The sequence below is a fragment of the Phoenix dactylifera genome, chromosome 13, assembly GCF_051530095.1.
Source record: "Phoenix dactylifera cultivar Ajwa chromosome 13, Ajwa_hap1_PhDact_Kaust_v1.1, whole genome shotgun sequence".
Taxonomy (NCBI): Eukaryota; Viridiplantae; Streptophyta; class Magnoliopsida; order Arecales; family Arecaceae; genus Phoenix; species Phoenix dactylifera.
The window spans coordinates 4,423,482-4,440,296 of NC_143202.1; the positions used below are offsets into that span (position 1 = coordinate 4,423,482).

Here is a 16,815-nt window from a genome sequence, read left to right on the forward strand (position 1 = left end):
AGAAATTATTACCTAAAAATTGCTATATTATTATTTTATAAAAGAATAATATACTGAATAAATTCAGAAGATTGAAAAGAGCTTGCCTGGATTAGAGCCATGTGATATACACAGTTCTAAGAATTTAATTCGCTCCCTACATGCGGATTTGCGGCGATCTTGTTTCTAAGATATAATAATCCGGCTCAGTTCGATCCTCCTCTAATAAGCATAATTGATGGGAAAGTTTGATCTGACTGATTCTTTTAGTTATTCAGAAAAAATAAAATAAATATAAAAAGTAGAAAGTTGATAAGAAAAATTTGGTGCAATGTTGTAGAAATATGGCATCCCCACGCAAACCAAAATTAACGTCTTTAAGTTGGTATATTCATTTTTGAAAATTAATTTTTTTTAAGTTAAAACTCCTAACAGTAGGTAGCGAGCTCGGATGGGAGAGAGACAAATCTTCCCCTCTGATCATGCCGATACTCATGGGAGGGCCACGCGGCACATCGGCAGTGCGCGTGTGGGAGGTGGACACATGTCATGTACATGACCTGCAGGAGATAAAAAGCCTCGGCAATACGGCGGCATACTTGGTGCGGGTGCGCGCGGGAGGCGGAGATGGGGTATTTTCAAAGATACGGATACGCGGCGTTTTATTGGGGGTTACTGTGGCACGTGTATGGAGCCGATGATTTGGACAGCTCACCTCACCACGGGTAGTCCTCCCCAGTATACATTTCACACGCTAACCCAACGCCTCCCTCGCTCTCTCCTTAAAAAAATCCGATTTTTTCTCCTCCTCAAATCACGTCGATCGGATCCGAAAGCGGGAAAGCTTTTGATAGAATTCGATCTTGGGAATCCCAGAACCCACTCAATGCGATCGGTGAAGGAGAGATTTGGATGAAAAATCCAATCTTGTAGGGTTTTTCTTCCCCAAGTTGTGATCTTTTTGCGAAATGGGTTGCTTCCCGTGCTTCGATTCCAAGGAGGCAGCGCAGCTGAATCCCGGAAACCGGGCGGGTGACAGGAGGGAGGAGCAGCTCATGGTGCCCCCTCGCGTCGATAAGTTATCTTCTGGTGAGTTGGATTCCTTGTGTTCCTACCGAACTCTTCATTGGATAGATCCGATTCAGAGTCCTGTAGCTCTTTATGCTGAGAATTGAAGCTCCGTCTTAGTTAATTCAATCCCAATTCACTAGAAAAGGAGCTTATATGTCTTTGATTAGATCTCACTGATATCTGATCTGATTCCAAATGAGGAAGCTTAGTATGTCTTTGCTACTTGCAGTATGAATTTTGAGTTTGATTGCTTAATTTTCTTCGGATAGAGTGGAGTAGATTAATTGGAATTACAAACATATCAATGAGTTTAAGATTTATCAAGTATGAAGTCTATTAGATTCATTTTTGTGGATATATTATGAAGTTCAGGACTGGACTTACAGATCATGGGGTGCTGTTTGATGAGTTCCCAGTTTTCTTGTAGGTTGGAGATTTTTATCTGGATGTTTTGTTAAATTGCAGGAGCTGATAGGATGGAGACCAGAAGCAATTTGGATTTGAAAAGGGAATCATTGGGACCAAGGGAAGAGTCTGGTTTTAATATTTCAGCACAGACATTCACCTTTCGGGAGCTCGCAGCAGCAACAAAGAATTTTAGGCCAGAATGCTTTTTAGGGGAAGGAGGGTTCGGACGGGTCTATAAAGGTCGTCTGGAAAGCACGGGTCAGGTAATTCGGTCAAATTGCATGAGAATTGTGGTATAACTCTTGATATATTTCTGTAGGCTTGAGGCAAAGCATAATGTTTTGTGAACCAAGTATCACAGATTGGTTCAAAGCTCAATTCTTGAATCTATTAGCAAATACAAAAACGATAAGAAACATAAAGCAGTTGGTTGTCTGCGCATGCCACAGGTTGTAGCTATCAAACAGCTTGATCGGAATGGGCTTCAAGGAAATAGAGAATTTCTGGTGGAGGTCCTCATGCTTAGTCTGTTGCATCACCCCAACCTAGTTAACCTCATTGGTTGCTGTGCTGATGGAGATCAACGCCTACTCGTGTATGAGTATATGCCTTTGGGATCATTGGAAGATCACTTACATGGTATGATTTCTCTGCTCCAATTTGGTATTCTTATTTAAACTATCACAGATGATAGCAGTCATCCTTTGGTTGGTATTTTAAATGCTTGATCTCTTTTAAAATTAAGTTAAAACTATATATTCTTAGGCAGTTTTTTGTGCTTTATTTCTTTCCCTTTTCTGCCCTTTTGCTTTCTTGTGTCAAACTCAATGGTATCTCGAGTAGGAATACTCAAATTATGTTGTTGGCTCGTGCTTGAAGCCCTTTTGGGTCCTCTATAGTACTAGTCTTTTAGAAAGTAAGGAAAAACTGAAAAGGAAAGACCAAAACAATAATATGAGTGCCGAATAATCTTAGCTGCAAATCTTGAGACTTTGCATTCTTACTCAGAAGTTCTTAGCATTTGGTTATTGGAACACTTTTTCTACTCGTCATGAAGAATATGTCCTTAAGTCTATTTCCTTTATTGGAGTTAGCTGTTAAAAAGTTTGTACATTAACTGAAAATTTAAGTACAAAAGATAAATCACTTACAGATAGTTTTCAAGATGGTGAATGCTCATCTGGTTTTTATCACCAGGAAAGGCAGATGAAATGTGTCTTTTATTATTAGTGCAAATCATAAGTGACTGTAATGCCTACTTTTCTCTCCCTTCTACATATGTTGATCTTCTTTTAATTCAGATTATTTATTTGTTTCTTATGTATCCAACTAGTATAATTTCCTTAAAAGACACATTTCTATAAATTCTCAGAAAATAATCATATGGGCGAGCATGATTTGAATCAATCTTCATCTTCTTAAGTTGCATTTAGCCTTCATGCTACAAGCATCTCAATGATGGTTCATGCTTTGCTTAACCTGTTCTTTGTGCTCTCTTCTTTTGAGTCTGTTTTTACTCTCAATGACATGTTTGTCTGTAGAATAAGTGTAAGGACATAAAGCAAAAACAGCCGATGCTGTAGCTGCGGCTTGGTAACTCAATGCAGGTTCTTGTATTTGCCAGTTCAAGGCATATTATCTCTACTTCCATTTATTCTTACTAAGATCAGAAACAAAACAATGGTTTGCTACTATTTCCTATCTCTACCAGAACTAGCTGTTCTAAATCTTCTGTATGCTTTCCTTTGTTCATCTTTCTGCACCCAAGGCATTAGACTTTTAAAGATATCATAAATGGAAACTTATGATGATGACTTAATTATCACTATATTCATTGGGTGGTTCTTAAAAAGGCTTACTGATAAACAGAAGAAACAGGTAAGTAATAGCAAGCCTAAGATCAATTTAACTATGTACCAGCTAATTCAGTGTGAAAGGAAAGCTTGGATATTCTTAAATTATGAACTTACTTTGGGTTCAAGAATAACAAAGACGACAAACTAGGATAATGTTTCTCCAACTTCATTCACCATAAAATCTCAACTTTCTCAAATGTTATTTGCATGCGCTGATGTGTTTGTTTTGTTCATCAATCTGCGACAGTCACCCTAAAATACACTTCTGGTATGGGAAGTTTCTAAGATAGCCATTCTGGTATAAGTTCTAATAAGATTTTATTGAATGATTTTGATGATTGACTATCACATAGTATGAAACAGGCGTTAATTAATCAATGAACATTTTTATTTAATGGCCTTAAACTAATCAATAGCTCTTCTTGTTTATGTATCTACTGTCTATTAAGATGCACTTGAGCATAAAAATGTCGAATCCATTTATTTTGGGTTAGTCTTATGGGTCTACCTCTGTCCTGTTATCTATTGAAAGCCAAATCATTTGAAATTTCACCAGCTTAAAGTCTCTTTCCATGACTTCTCCTGTTTTTCGGAGCTTGAAGCTAAATTGAAGACGCCTCCTTGTTATGTTGTATCTGGCACTTGTCCTGCACTACTCTTTGATGATTTCTCTTTATGCTTTATTTGAAATAGTATATATCTTCTCTGATATATGTATTTCCTACCATAACATCATGTCTACCATACAATCTTCTTAACATCCTCATCATTGCTAGGCTAATCTTTTCATTGCCTGACAATCTGGCTCCTACTGTAGAGTTGGTATTGTAGTTTTTTTAATAGAAAGTTTTCCAGTTTATTGTAAGGTAAGCATGCCATAGTTTAGTTGAGGAACTGGATAACGTGATGGTCAGGCAAAATCTGATCTATGACTGGATTTCACAAGATATGGCCTGCACTTTTATTTGAGAAAATTCTTTTGTTTGATAGTCATGTTAATTGCAATCCATGCGACTTTCTTGACTTTTTGTGTTTTTCTTGAGTTATGTGCAAGTTCTCTGACCTTTTTTTTCCCCCTACATAAGTGAATTGTGCATAAAACATGTGAGATTGTGAGAGATTATAATTATGCTCGGTAGCAGGGTTTTAGTTGTGAGCATCAAAGGAGTAGGGTTTTTAAGGGACCTCAACCTGCCTCTTTCTTACAGATAAAAGTGGCTGCTGATCCCCCTCATGTGCTATGATGGGGCTCTTTATTCAGTTTTCAAGAGAATCATGATACAGAAATGACAAAACTTTTTCGTCTCCTTTATCTAATGATTACTTGAGGAACCCAGTGTGACAGCTTCACGAGATTTTGTGCTTGTGCACAACCTGATTTCTGACCATAACATTGGAGATCTGTAGCCTGCACAAATATGACATATGAGAATTGTATTTTAAGTTCTCCCATTGGTTTATAGTATATGCTTAAAACTGCAGAGTTCACTATGCTAGACAATGCTACTTCACCTCTTCATTAGTCTTTCCCAAGTCTAGGGGCCCTCTAGGAGAGTTTCATCCTTGGTTTCGTGACCTTAATTTACTTAACCAATATGGTAGGTCTACATTCCCATCAATCGGCTTTATAGGTCTTCTGTGCTGTGTCACTTGGACACTTGTGTTCAGCTCCAAAAGTCAATGTCTTATATGTACACGAGTCGGATACATATCAGGTACCCGAATACTTATGTTCTTTGTAGTCACTTTTAAATATTAGAAGAGATTTCAACCATTCTATTAATGAGTTTGACCTATTCTTTTAGTGCTACGAGTGAGTATTTGTTCTTTTTATGGATTGGTCAGGGATGTAGATAATGAAACAAGTTTACAACATATTATTTTCTTTTATCCTTAAGCTAATTCGGATGTTTGAATGAGAAAGATGTATGTTGAAAGATTTTAACAAACAATATCTTTGGATTTTTTTCTTTGTAATGTTTAAACAACCAATATTCAAAGGTATAAATATATAACCATATTTTATTCTAATATCTCTGTATCTCCCTTTTTCCCTTCAGAGCTGGACACTTGGTTACCTCAGAATTCTCATGTCCATGACACATTGCTCATACGTGGCCCCTCTTTTCTCTAAAAGTAACTTGGTCAGAGTTCTCTACTATTTTTTGAGATTGATGTGACTAGCCAGAAATGTTATCAAGCTTATAGGACCATAGCTTGACCACAATGCCAAGATCAAATAGATAAGAGGGCTTGTTGGAGATTTTTTCTTTTATTTGCCTATAATATCAGAAGTTTCTACCCTGTGCCATCAGTGTCATGGTTCTGCTTGAATGCATGCTTAAGAAATTGTCAGTTGCCTGCTCTTTGATTCACTTCGCATATTGTAATCATCACTTTAGCAGATCTTGATGTTTGCCAGTTCATCTGAAATATTCCTTTCCCAATAAAGTTAATAGCAACTCTGGTTTCAATTAGTCAACCAAAAGGTCTTTCAATTTTGTAAGATATAAGAAGCAAGTGTTTTTGCTTGCCGTATTGGGAGCTTGTGATCAAATATGTTGATGATTCTTCTGCAGACCTCCCACCTGGTAAAGAACCATTGGATTGGAATAGAAGGATGAAGATTGCTTCTGGTGCAGCCAAAGGGTTGGAGTACCTTCATGATAAAGCTAACCCTCCAGTCATATATAGGGACTTCAAATCATCCAATATATTATTGGATGAGGGGTTTCACCCAAAGCTCTCTGATTTTGGGCTTGCCAAACTCGGTCCTGTTGGTGATAAATCTCATGTCTCAACAAGGGTGATGGGAACCTATGGATATTGTGCTCCAGAGTATGCTATGACTGGACAATTAACAGTCAAGTCCGATGTCTATAGTTTTGGAGTTGTATTATTAGAGTTGATCACTGGAAGGAAGGTCATTGACAGTACCAGAGCACATGCGGAACAAAATCTTGTTTCATGGGTAAGCTTTTCTCGTCTGCTTGTAGTAGGGTTTACTAAGCCACCTGCTTTACTGATTAGATTTTGAACACTTCCTAATTTTCAATTTAAAAATGATGCAGTCTGGTGTCTGTACTCTGAAATAACTGTTGTCTGTATTCTTCGTTGATTTATGTATTACCTTTGTTAAGTATGATAAGGCAACTTACCCGGCAATGACTGGCAAGCTAATTGATTCTGCCTATTTATTGGTTTCAGCTTGTCATTCAACTAATATTCCAAAAGTATCAATTTGTGTCAACAAACTAGTCATTCACCTTTTTCCACTGGGGGAAAATAGAAGCCTCAAAGGAAGAGGTGGGGAAATCATGGAATTTGATATTTACATAAAGGTAGTTCAATAGGACTCTTTTCTATAATTTTCTAATTTTTTGTATCTTTTCTTAAACCAGGATTTCTGTTGTTAAACCACATAGACACACAAAATTATTGTGATTTTTGCAGTATACCAGAACAGACACTTAGGATCATCAATTCGACAAACACAAGGTAAAACCATCATGAAGACAGACCAACATTCATGACTGGTTCAGTAAGATGTCACCATAAATGGGTGCTGTAAACATATATGTAAATGGACTAGCACTGTGGGAGATCAAGTGATGAATAAATTATGTGTTAAGGAAGACCACATAGCCTTGGCAAGATGAGGAGCTTGAATATGGTGCTATGTGTTTAATCTCTATTGGAGGTTGTGAGCAGTAACAAGGGAGAAATTAGTTGTGGGAGGACGCAACCATAACAGTAATTAGCACAGAGAAAAGTAACCATTATATTGCATACTTATGTAGTAACCAAAGTATTACTGGAACTTAGATTACTTTTTATTACAGTTCCCGTATTTAGACTTAAGTTACTCAAGTATTGCATGAAAACTTAAAATTTTCCTACTCATCAATAAAAAATCATCTTGCCTACATTTATATCTTTGCAGGCTCGGCCCATGTTCAATGACCGAAGGAAACTCCCAAAGCTAGCTGATCCAAAGCTTCAAGGGCGATACCCCATGCGTGGGCTCTGCCAGGCCCTTGCTGTGGCTTCAATGTGCATTCAAGAGGAAGCTGCCTCTCGCCCACTTATCGCTGATGTTGTGACTGCTCTGTCCTACTTGTCCTCCCAGGCTTATGATCCCAGTGCAGGTCCTAATTATAACAGTAGATATGGTGGGGAAAGGAGTGGTGGCGATGAGAAAGGTGGCAGGATGCTTGTGAAAAATGAAGGATCCGGGCATAAGCGGGGACTAGACGTGGAGAAAGAGGACTCTCCAAGGGAGGTGGTCGGTATCTTAAACAGGGATTTTGATCGCGAGCGAGCTGTGGCGGAGGCCAAGATGTGGGGAGAGAATTGGCGGGAGAAGAGACGGGCTAATGCTAATCTGCAGGAAAGTTACGATGCTGCGAGCGGAAATGGGTAGGCGCAGGCTTGAACACTTGTCGTTCCATTTTTTATCTGTAGAAGAGAGATGAAACCATGAAGTAAGGAACTTGTTTAGATATTAGCTTATCATTTCCTTTTTCCTTTTCGCTTAACGTGTTAGATGGAAGGGAAGAGGTGGGAGAGTTGAGTATTTAATTTCTAGAGGGAGCGAGGCTTTATAGTGGTTATGAGTGGTAATCCCAGACAAGTTATTTTGCTTATGAATTTTTTTTTAAAAAAAAAATGTATGATGGAAGAGATTTGTATAATGTATAGTCTTTTGTTTGCTTCTTCTGGAGTTTCAACCATCAGAAGGTAATCTTTGCATTCCACTTCTGTGGCAGAAGGATCTGTTCTTAGTATCAAAGCTTCTGATGCTGAAGGTGCAAAGTTGGCAGACTTTTATGGGCGAACAGTGGACAGAATACATTTTCTTGACCTCTGCAGATTGTCATACTTCTTGATATCTAGGCCCTATTTGGGGGAGCTTTTGGAGGGCCAGAAAGCACTTTCTGACCCTCCAAAAGTACTTTTAGATGAAAAACTGTGTTTGGTAAATTTTTTAAAAAGCTGTTTCAGCTTTTGCGGGAAGCTGAAAACAGCTTTTGGGAGGAAGCTCCAATTTGGAGCTTTTGGGAGGAAGCTCCAATTTGGAACTTCTGGGAGGAAGCTGTTTCAGCTTTTTCGGAAAGCTATATTTTTGACCAAAATATTTTCATTTTAAAAAAAAAATTTCTCCCCCAAAACCGTCTCACCGCCTGTTCCTCTCCCCTCCTGTTCCTCTCCCAACCCACCTCCCAACCCACCCGCACCCTCCTCCCCCTGCCGCCCGCCTGTTCCTCTCCCAACCCACCCCCCAACCCACCTGCACCCCCCCTCCCCCCCGCACCGCGGCCACCGCCGCCGCTGTGCCTCCCTCTCCCCCGCCGCTGCACCCCCTCCCTCTCCCCCGCCGCCGCACCCCCTCCCTCTCCCACGCCGCCGCTGCAGTGCCTCCCTCTCCCTCGCCGCCGCATCCCCTCCCTCTCCCCCGCCGCTGCAGTGCCGCACCCCCTCCCTCTCCCCCGCCGCCGTAGTGCCGCACCCCCTCCGGCGCCGTCGGCCACCGAGACTGCCGCCGGCCACAGCCCCGCCCCCTCCCGCGGCCGCCGCGGCCTGGCCTCCTTCCGGTGCTGCCCGCACGGGAGGAGAAGAACGGAGAAGGGGGCAGAGGAAGGAAGGAGAAGAAGAGAAGAAAAAAAGAAAAGGAAAAAGAAGAAGAAAATAAAATAAAAGAAAAGAAAAGAAAAGAAAAGAAAAGAATAAATAAATAAATAAATAAATATTTATATAAATGAATGAATGAATGAATAAATAAATAAGATAATAAATAAATACATTTCAATGGATAAAATAATAAATAAATAAATGCATAAATAAAAATATATATACGAATGAACGTATAAATAAATAAATAAAAAGAAAAATAATGAGTGAGTGGCAAATAATCTGATCCTTATGATATTGATAAGTATAGTGATCAATTTGTCGCCATTGCAAATAGTTAAATAAAGAGATAATCTATTAAACAGATAAATGGTTATTTATTGTTGTATTATACTATAAATATATTATTATATTACATTATATCATAATACATTAATATGTAATGTTAAATAATTTAATATTATGTTATATTATGAGAAATTAATTTATACTAATAATATATTATTTTATACCTTTATTATTGTATTATACTATACATATTATATTATATTACCTTATATCATCATACATTAATATGTTATTGTAAATAATTTAATATTATGTTATATTATGAGAAATTAATTAATACTAATAATTATAATATTTTATATCTTTATTATTGTATTATACTCTAAATATAATATATATTACATTATATCATAATACATTAATATGTTATGTTAAATAATTTAATATTATGTTATATAATAGAAAATTAATTTACTCTAATAATTATATTATCATTATGCTATGCTATGCAATATCATATTACTATATTATAATAATAATATTTTATATTACAGTAATATTATACTATATCGTATATTATGTATTAATATATGTTATGTTTTATCATGCTCTATTGTATAATACTATGCAATGTCCATTATGGTAATTTTGTCATATAAAAGTACTTTCTCAGTTTGTTTACCAAACATATGTTAAAGTGCCACAGCACTTTAAAAATATAGTTACCAAACAACAAACAGCTTTTTATAACAGCTCTACTTCAGACAGCTCTACTTCCAACAGCTCTACTTCCAACAGCTCTACTGCCAACAGCTCCCCCAAACAGGGCCCTAGTATGCTGCCCTCACCTAGTGTATTTAATGCCAAGTTTCTTTTTTCCTTTTTTTTTGGCTTGCTGCAGTGAATAGTGGTTGTAACATTAACCATTAATCTGTTGTCTAACTCACCTCCTACTGAAACAATGAGACATTTGAATTTTTCGCTTGGAAAATAATTAGTCATAGCTTAAATTTGCCTCTTTCTCCTTTCTTGAAGGAGACTATCCTAATCATCGATTTAAAATAGCTAAATTGATTGCCAAAAGTTATCACTCGGCCATCATTTTTTTTTTTAGGTGGTTGGCACTCGACTTTATAAGTACCTATTTATATATGTCTCCCATCATTTCTCTGTAAAGTTTACTCATTTTAATGTTAACCACCAAGAGATGACTAAGTAATCTTCAGCTACCGAGTTTCTTTTTTCCTTTGTTTTTTCTTGCTGCAGTTAATAGTGGTTGATAACATTAACCATTGATCAATTATCTAACTCACCTCCTAGTGAAACAATGAGACATATTTGAAATTTTCATTTGGAAACTAATTAGTCACAACTTATATTTGCCTCTTTCTTCTTCCGAGGAGACTATCCTAATCATTGATTTAAAATAGCAAAATTGATTCCCCAAAGTTATTTCTTGGCCATCAATTGTTTTCTTTTTTTTGTACTTTCATGTGGCTAGGACTCAAAATTTAAGTACATATTTATATATATCTCCTGTCATTTCTCTGAAAAATTTACTCAATTTGATGTTAAAAACCAAGAGACAACTAAGTAATCTTCAAATGTCAAGTTTATTTCTTCTTTCTTTCTTCTTTTTTTTTTGTAGAAGTGAATATTGCTTGATAACATAATCCATTGATCTATTATCTAACTCACTTCCTACTAAAACAATGAGAGACATTTGAAAATTTCACTTGGCAACTAATTAGTCATAAGCTTATATTTGCCTCTTTCTCCTTCCTTGGAGGAGACTATCCTAATAATTGACTTAATATAGCTAAATTGTTCGTCCAAAGTTATCTGTCAGCCATCAATTGTCTTTTAAATTTGTAAGCAGGATTTTGATATATCAGTCAAAATTATAGCCAATAAGCCAAGATTATAGCCAATAGCCAGTATGTCCTTATTAATTTGCACCACATGGGGGCCTACTGTTATGCATACCTTCTTTTCACTTTAGTGTTACCACTCCTCCGATGTCATGGATAGTGGTAATTACTGGCTAGTTACCAACTTTAGACTCCACTCCACTAAAAGCTTTGTCATAGGCCCGATAAATATTGCCCCATTTGATCTACACTCCAGTTACTTGGTCTGTATCCTAATGCTTTAGCCTGCACCTATGGTATTTTGGTTTGCATCCCTTCATGTATCAGCCCGCATCTTTGGTGTATTAGCTTGCACCTTTAGTATTTCAACTTACATCATCTTGGTTTATCATCCTGCATCCTTATAGTGTTTTGGCCGTCATCTTTGGTGTTTTGGCCTGCTTTTCTGATACTTGATTTGAGATTGGCATTCTTCTAATAGTACTTGGCATACTAGCCATGTACGTTGGTGAGTCGACCCTGGTGAGTCGACCCATTAAGATAATGAGTCGGCCCCACAATGGCCATAAGCGAAAAGCAGAGTGCAGCAAAAACAAGAGCTATTTCGAGTGATCCTTAAAAATCATGAGTCGACTCTTAAAGAAGTTGAGTCGACCCCTATAGAAGTTGAGTTGACCTATCTGCACCTAACAATAGTAACGACAAGTTTTTCTATAAATAGGAATGGCCATTTTTTGTCTCACAATGGCTCTTTCAGCCTATCTAATGGCTATTTCAGCCTATCTAATGGCTAGAAATATCTTTCAACCACTTCTTGATGGTATAAATATATGGGAACATCAAAAAAAAAAGAAGGAGAATAAGTTAAGATCTTTGAGCAAAAAGAAAAGGAGAGAGTTGGTGAAAGATTACATCCTCCATTATTGAGAGAGTTGGTGACGAGCATTCAAGGCCTGAATCAAAACTCCATTTATTCTTTGTCTATTTGTTTTTAAGGAGCTGTAATTTATTTTGGTATATATCTTTTTTATACTATACTGTAACAAGTTTCAAGAATTAAATTTTTCTCTCTTTTCTTCTCCTTCTTCTCCTCCGGCAATGGATTTCGTTCTTGTTGCCGGAACTGTACCAGTCAGCCGCTGGGGTGGCTCGAAACGGCTGGAACTGTCCGGTTTGGAAAAATTCCGCTGACCCTGGTTTAACCTTTGTTTGAAGTGATCTAATGAAAAAAAAAGCAAAAAAAAGAGAAAAATAAGGAAAAAAGAAAACTTGAAAGTCCTGTTTTCATGTTAAAGATAGGAATTTTTGTGATCGAGAGGATTAAATTCACTTTTGATAGAGATGCTGCCTGATGCTTATCTTGTTTTGTAGCGATTGTTTTGAGGACGAAGACAGCTAGCATTTATTGGATCTTGTTTTTACCTTGCATGTCTTGTGCGATCGGTTGTGTTTAAGGAGGCCCCGCATTTGGAGTGTTAACTAGCGTTGGAGTTTTTCTTTTGGAAACTGGAATTTCTAGTGTTACTACTAAATGGCAATCCTTCGTAATTCCACTAAGAAGGATGACATGAACTTGTTCATTGACTTTGTCGAGTCTTATTGACCATCTTAATTCCCACCAATGTGCTGACTCAGTTACCATTCTAATTGACACAACATTTCTAATGGCTGAGTAAATTTTGTAATATGGCTGTCCTATTCTACTTTGCATTGACTCGACCATCACTCAGAATAAGACAGGAATTGGTCAGACAATGCTACAAATATTAAAAGACATGCACTTCTGCATGAGTTTATTGCTGTCACTTTATATTTGTATTTATAGAGGGTAGACACAAGCTTAAATTTTCTTGGATGTCTGGAAATCCTTTTTTTCTAATACTGTCTCAGTTATACCAAGGATGTTAGACAGGGAATTCACAGCTTTCATTAATCTAATATAACAGCTGTTTTTCCTTTTTCTTTAAATTTAACTATTTTCTTTTAGTTTTTTACAATGCCAAAGAAATATTCCTGACATTTCTTATGCCGTCTTTGTAGGTTTTTATCCTGTTTACTTCTTAGATTCCCAAAACAAAAACAATGAGAGGCATAGTTGATGGGCAAACTCTAGTGGACATGCTTTTCAAACTCGATAATTCACAGCAGACTATAGGGAGTATCCTTTCAGCCTTGTCAGTATAGGCTCAGTTAGGTGGTCAACATAAAATGTTTTGTTGGCGTCCTGAAGCTCTTTTGTTGATCACAATTAATCTTGTATTAGATGATATATGCTTGTTGATTATGGCTGCTAATTTATTGGTTGTGATGAAAATTAGTTACTATCCCCCTTCTGAATTTACCATGGAAGCTGTACATGTTCATTAATTACTCATGTAATTAATTCCATGCCTGATATAGACCATGACGGTGTGGTTTCTATAGTTAAATGTATTTGCTAGTTATTCTTTTGAATGTCTCTCTTGTGATGTTGAGCTTGCAAATTCCTTGCATCCATGTCTGTTAGCAGAAAATAAATGTGTGCAAATTGAGTTTGATAAGAGTCATAAGATCATGTTTGCCTGTAGCAATTGATCTATTGATGTGATGCTTACTACCTCTCTAGCATCTATAGTGTTACCAAAAAGAAATAAAGTTGTAGATCTGAGAGTCTTTTTTTATGGACATCAAGAATATCTTTATTAAGTACTCTTTCCGCATTGCGCATGTAGTATCATCTGGGTAAAGTGATCTCGATGATTGAGTCTCTCCAAGTTGGTTGTTTGTTAAAGGTTCATGTAGAGTGTCTATTCCCATGCCAATTAGTTATCTTTCAACTCGTGGCTAGGGCTATTAGTGGGCATATAGGAAGATGGTTTGGAGTTAAATATTTTGGCCAAAATTTACTTCGGAGAACTTTCAAACAAAAATTTTCATGTTTAACTTGTTCAGGATCCATTTTTATAATGCTTTCATTATAACTTCGCTAAAAAGACCACTTTATCTTTTACCTCATGGCTAGGGATTGTAGCGAGCATACATGTAGATGGTTTGAGTCAATATTTTAGTAAAAATCTTTATGGGAGTTAATATAAAAAATTTACATCTTTATTTTCTAGATAATAGACTTTTGTAAAGCTTTTATGCTCCATTCACTTAATGGTCCTAGGAAACTTTTGCTTTAATCATCTGACCACTAGTGTTGTGTACATGCAATGCACAAGACCTTGGAAAGAGTCTGAAATGCTCAAAGGAAAAATAAAGCTTGGGATGGGCCTTTACTATTGAGAAAAAAATAACAAATGGAGTCCAAACTTGGGATGGAGTTTAATTGATAACTGCAAGAAGATATCTTAGGAAGAACTGATAACTGGAATCATTGTTTACTTATGATTTAAATACTGCAAACTGGTGATTATATTTTGTCTTTGGGAAACGATTTGGCAGCAATGCTAGTTTCTGATACCTGACCTCCCATGTGGAAGGAATTGGGATATCCAGCTTCTGTTTTAACAATTTTCAATTCTACAAATACCCTTAAGCCTCTCTGTCTCCAAGACTTTCTCTGCCCGCTTGCAACCCCACCCCACTCCACCACCTTACCATATCTTGCCTCTCTCCCAGAAATTTACTAATGGTTGTACCAGTTCTTACTTCTTAGAGAATACTGCTGCTGACTTCATTTACTTTGTTATGCATCACATAAATAATTACATGGGAAAATTTAAGTATATGTTTGGAATATAATTTTTAAGTGATATCATGAGATTCTAGCATTTTCTATAGTTTTGTTTCAAAGAGTTATCTTCATTGGGTGAAAATTGGCAGGTGAATGATGGTGGTTTGGGTCAGTACATTATGTTCCATGTATTCCTCTATTTTTGATAAACAATTATTTTTCTCTTTTTTTCTTGCTGTGTGTGTGTGTGTGTGTGTTTTGGGGGGGAAAGGGAGGTCTTATGTTGATCTTATGGGTGGAGATGCACCGGGCTTGAAGCAGAGTATGGATGCTGAAAGTGAGTGAGAGAAGGGGGAAGGAGAATTTTATTCCTTGGGCAAATGGAAGGGGAAAACAAACAGGAAGGAGGTAGGAATTTAAGCTTTGGGGAGATCATATGAAGAGAAAAGGTGAAGAGGAGGCATGGGGTCCAAGGTTTAGGGAATTATTATGTCGAGGAAAGGGGAAATGGATGTATGGGGTTTAACAGGGAAGTAGCAGGAAGGCCGGTAGAGCCTAAACACAAGGGAACATAGGGTAGTTTGTGTTCATGATGAGCAAACTAGGGTTGTCAAATGAACAAGCTGTCCATAAGAAGTTTGTGTTCTCGAAATTTATCTAGATTTCGGGTCAATTGATAAAATGGCCAACTAGGTGCCATTTTTTTGAGCTCGAAAAATAGAAAAGCTGAACATGAACTATAGCCAACTCATTCATGTTTGACTTAATATAGCTCAAAATGTAAGTCGTTAAATTAATAATTTTTGTTGTACTAGGGTTGGGCACATGCACATGTGTAGATGTTGGAGTACTGCAGTCGGCTCTGATCCTCAACTTAATATAAGTTTCTATTGATCCAAAAATTTGGTAAATATACTCTCAAAGTTTAAGAAGTGCAGTCGTCTTATTTATTATCCTCTAGTGTGTATTCAGTTATTCAAAATGAGAAGAGTTAGAAGGACATATATTCACCCCAAATGCTTGGGATCAGAGCTCCTAAGTTCATCTGTTTGTCCACCCTCATCTCCTTTCATAGCATGCGAATGCAGCGACAGGTCAAAATTGTTCCCCTTTCTTAGGATGTTGAGCATGACTGAAGATTCCTACTCCTCTATATCATCCATAGTGGCCTCTTCCTCTAATCGCCCATAACACCTTTTCAGCCTTCCTCTCAATGAGTAATGAGCTAGATTGAACCAAGCTCTCTCTAGCTTGATAATGGATAAGTCAAGCTTGAGGGAGGCCATTATAGCTTGTGATGAGCTCGAGCTGGGATCCGTTTGCTCATATTTGGCTTGTCTACAGCTCTAGGTGCCATAGTTATTGGACCTCAACTAGAAATTGACCCGACTAAGGGGCTAGGTCATTGGGTTACTAGTTCAACCACTGGGTTAATAGTTGAATCTAGTAGCAGGGAACTTCTACTTAGGGTAATGAACTTACCTCAAACCTCCATGAAAAATCAAATTTGCACCTACTTCTTAGCACTTCCTTAGTGTTAGAATATTTCCTTGCACATGTCCGCATCCATATCTTCTCCTACAACCCTCCTCATTCTAGCACCTAAAGGTTAGACTTACAAAATATTTCGAAACTTTCAAAGCAATTTTAAAAACAGAAAATATATAAAAATTTATGTAAAGATAAATTCTTATATATTCTATCCAATTAATGTCTCGCTCAATTTCTTATCATACTAATTTCTTACTTATTTCAAGATAATTTCTTATCCTGCCCCCCAAAAAAGAAAGAAGAAACTACCAAAAAATGGAAAAGGAGCTAGAGAACTTACATATTCATGCATAATATTAGAGAACACCAGGTAACTGCTGTGTGACACAAAATTAGGTAAATTTGTACAAAAGTTATAGCCAAAGAATTCTGAAAATGAAGACAATCAGAGATACGTTGGTCAGAGATATGTATTGTTAGGCATAGTTTAATCTACAACAGTAACATGTTAAACCTTAACTCATAATGAAAGTTTCTTCTCTTTTTTGCTCAGATCACCACT

The 16,815-nt window shown here is 37.0% G+C and overlaps 1 protein-coding gene across 1 annotated transcript; it reads left to right on the plus strand.

Moving 5' to 3' along the window:
- Positions 1 to 710: 710 nt before the first annotated feature.
- On the plus strand, positions 711 to 8,030 carry LOC103695918 (serine/threonine-protein kinase PBS1-like). Its single transcript, XM_008777365.6, has 5 exons — positions 711 to 1,068; positions 1,516 to 1,721; positions 1,908 to 2,097; positions 5,894 to 6,285; positions 7,258 to 8,030. Exons 1-5 carry the CDS (start codon positions 948 to 950, stop codon positions 7,735 to 7,737), a joined length of 1,389 nt encoding a protein of 462 aa, XP_008775587.4. The 5' UTR covers positions 711 to 947; the 3' UTR covers positions 7,738 to 8,030.
- Positions 8,031 to 16,815: the final 8,785 nt, after the last annotated feature.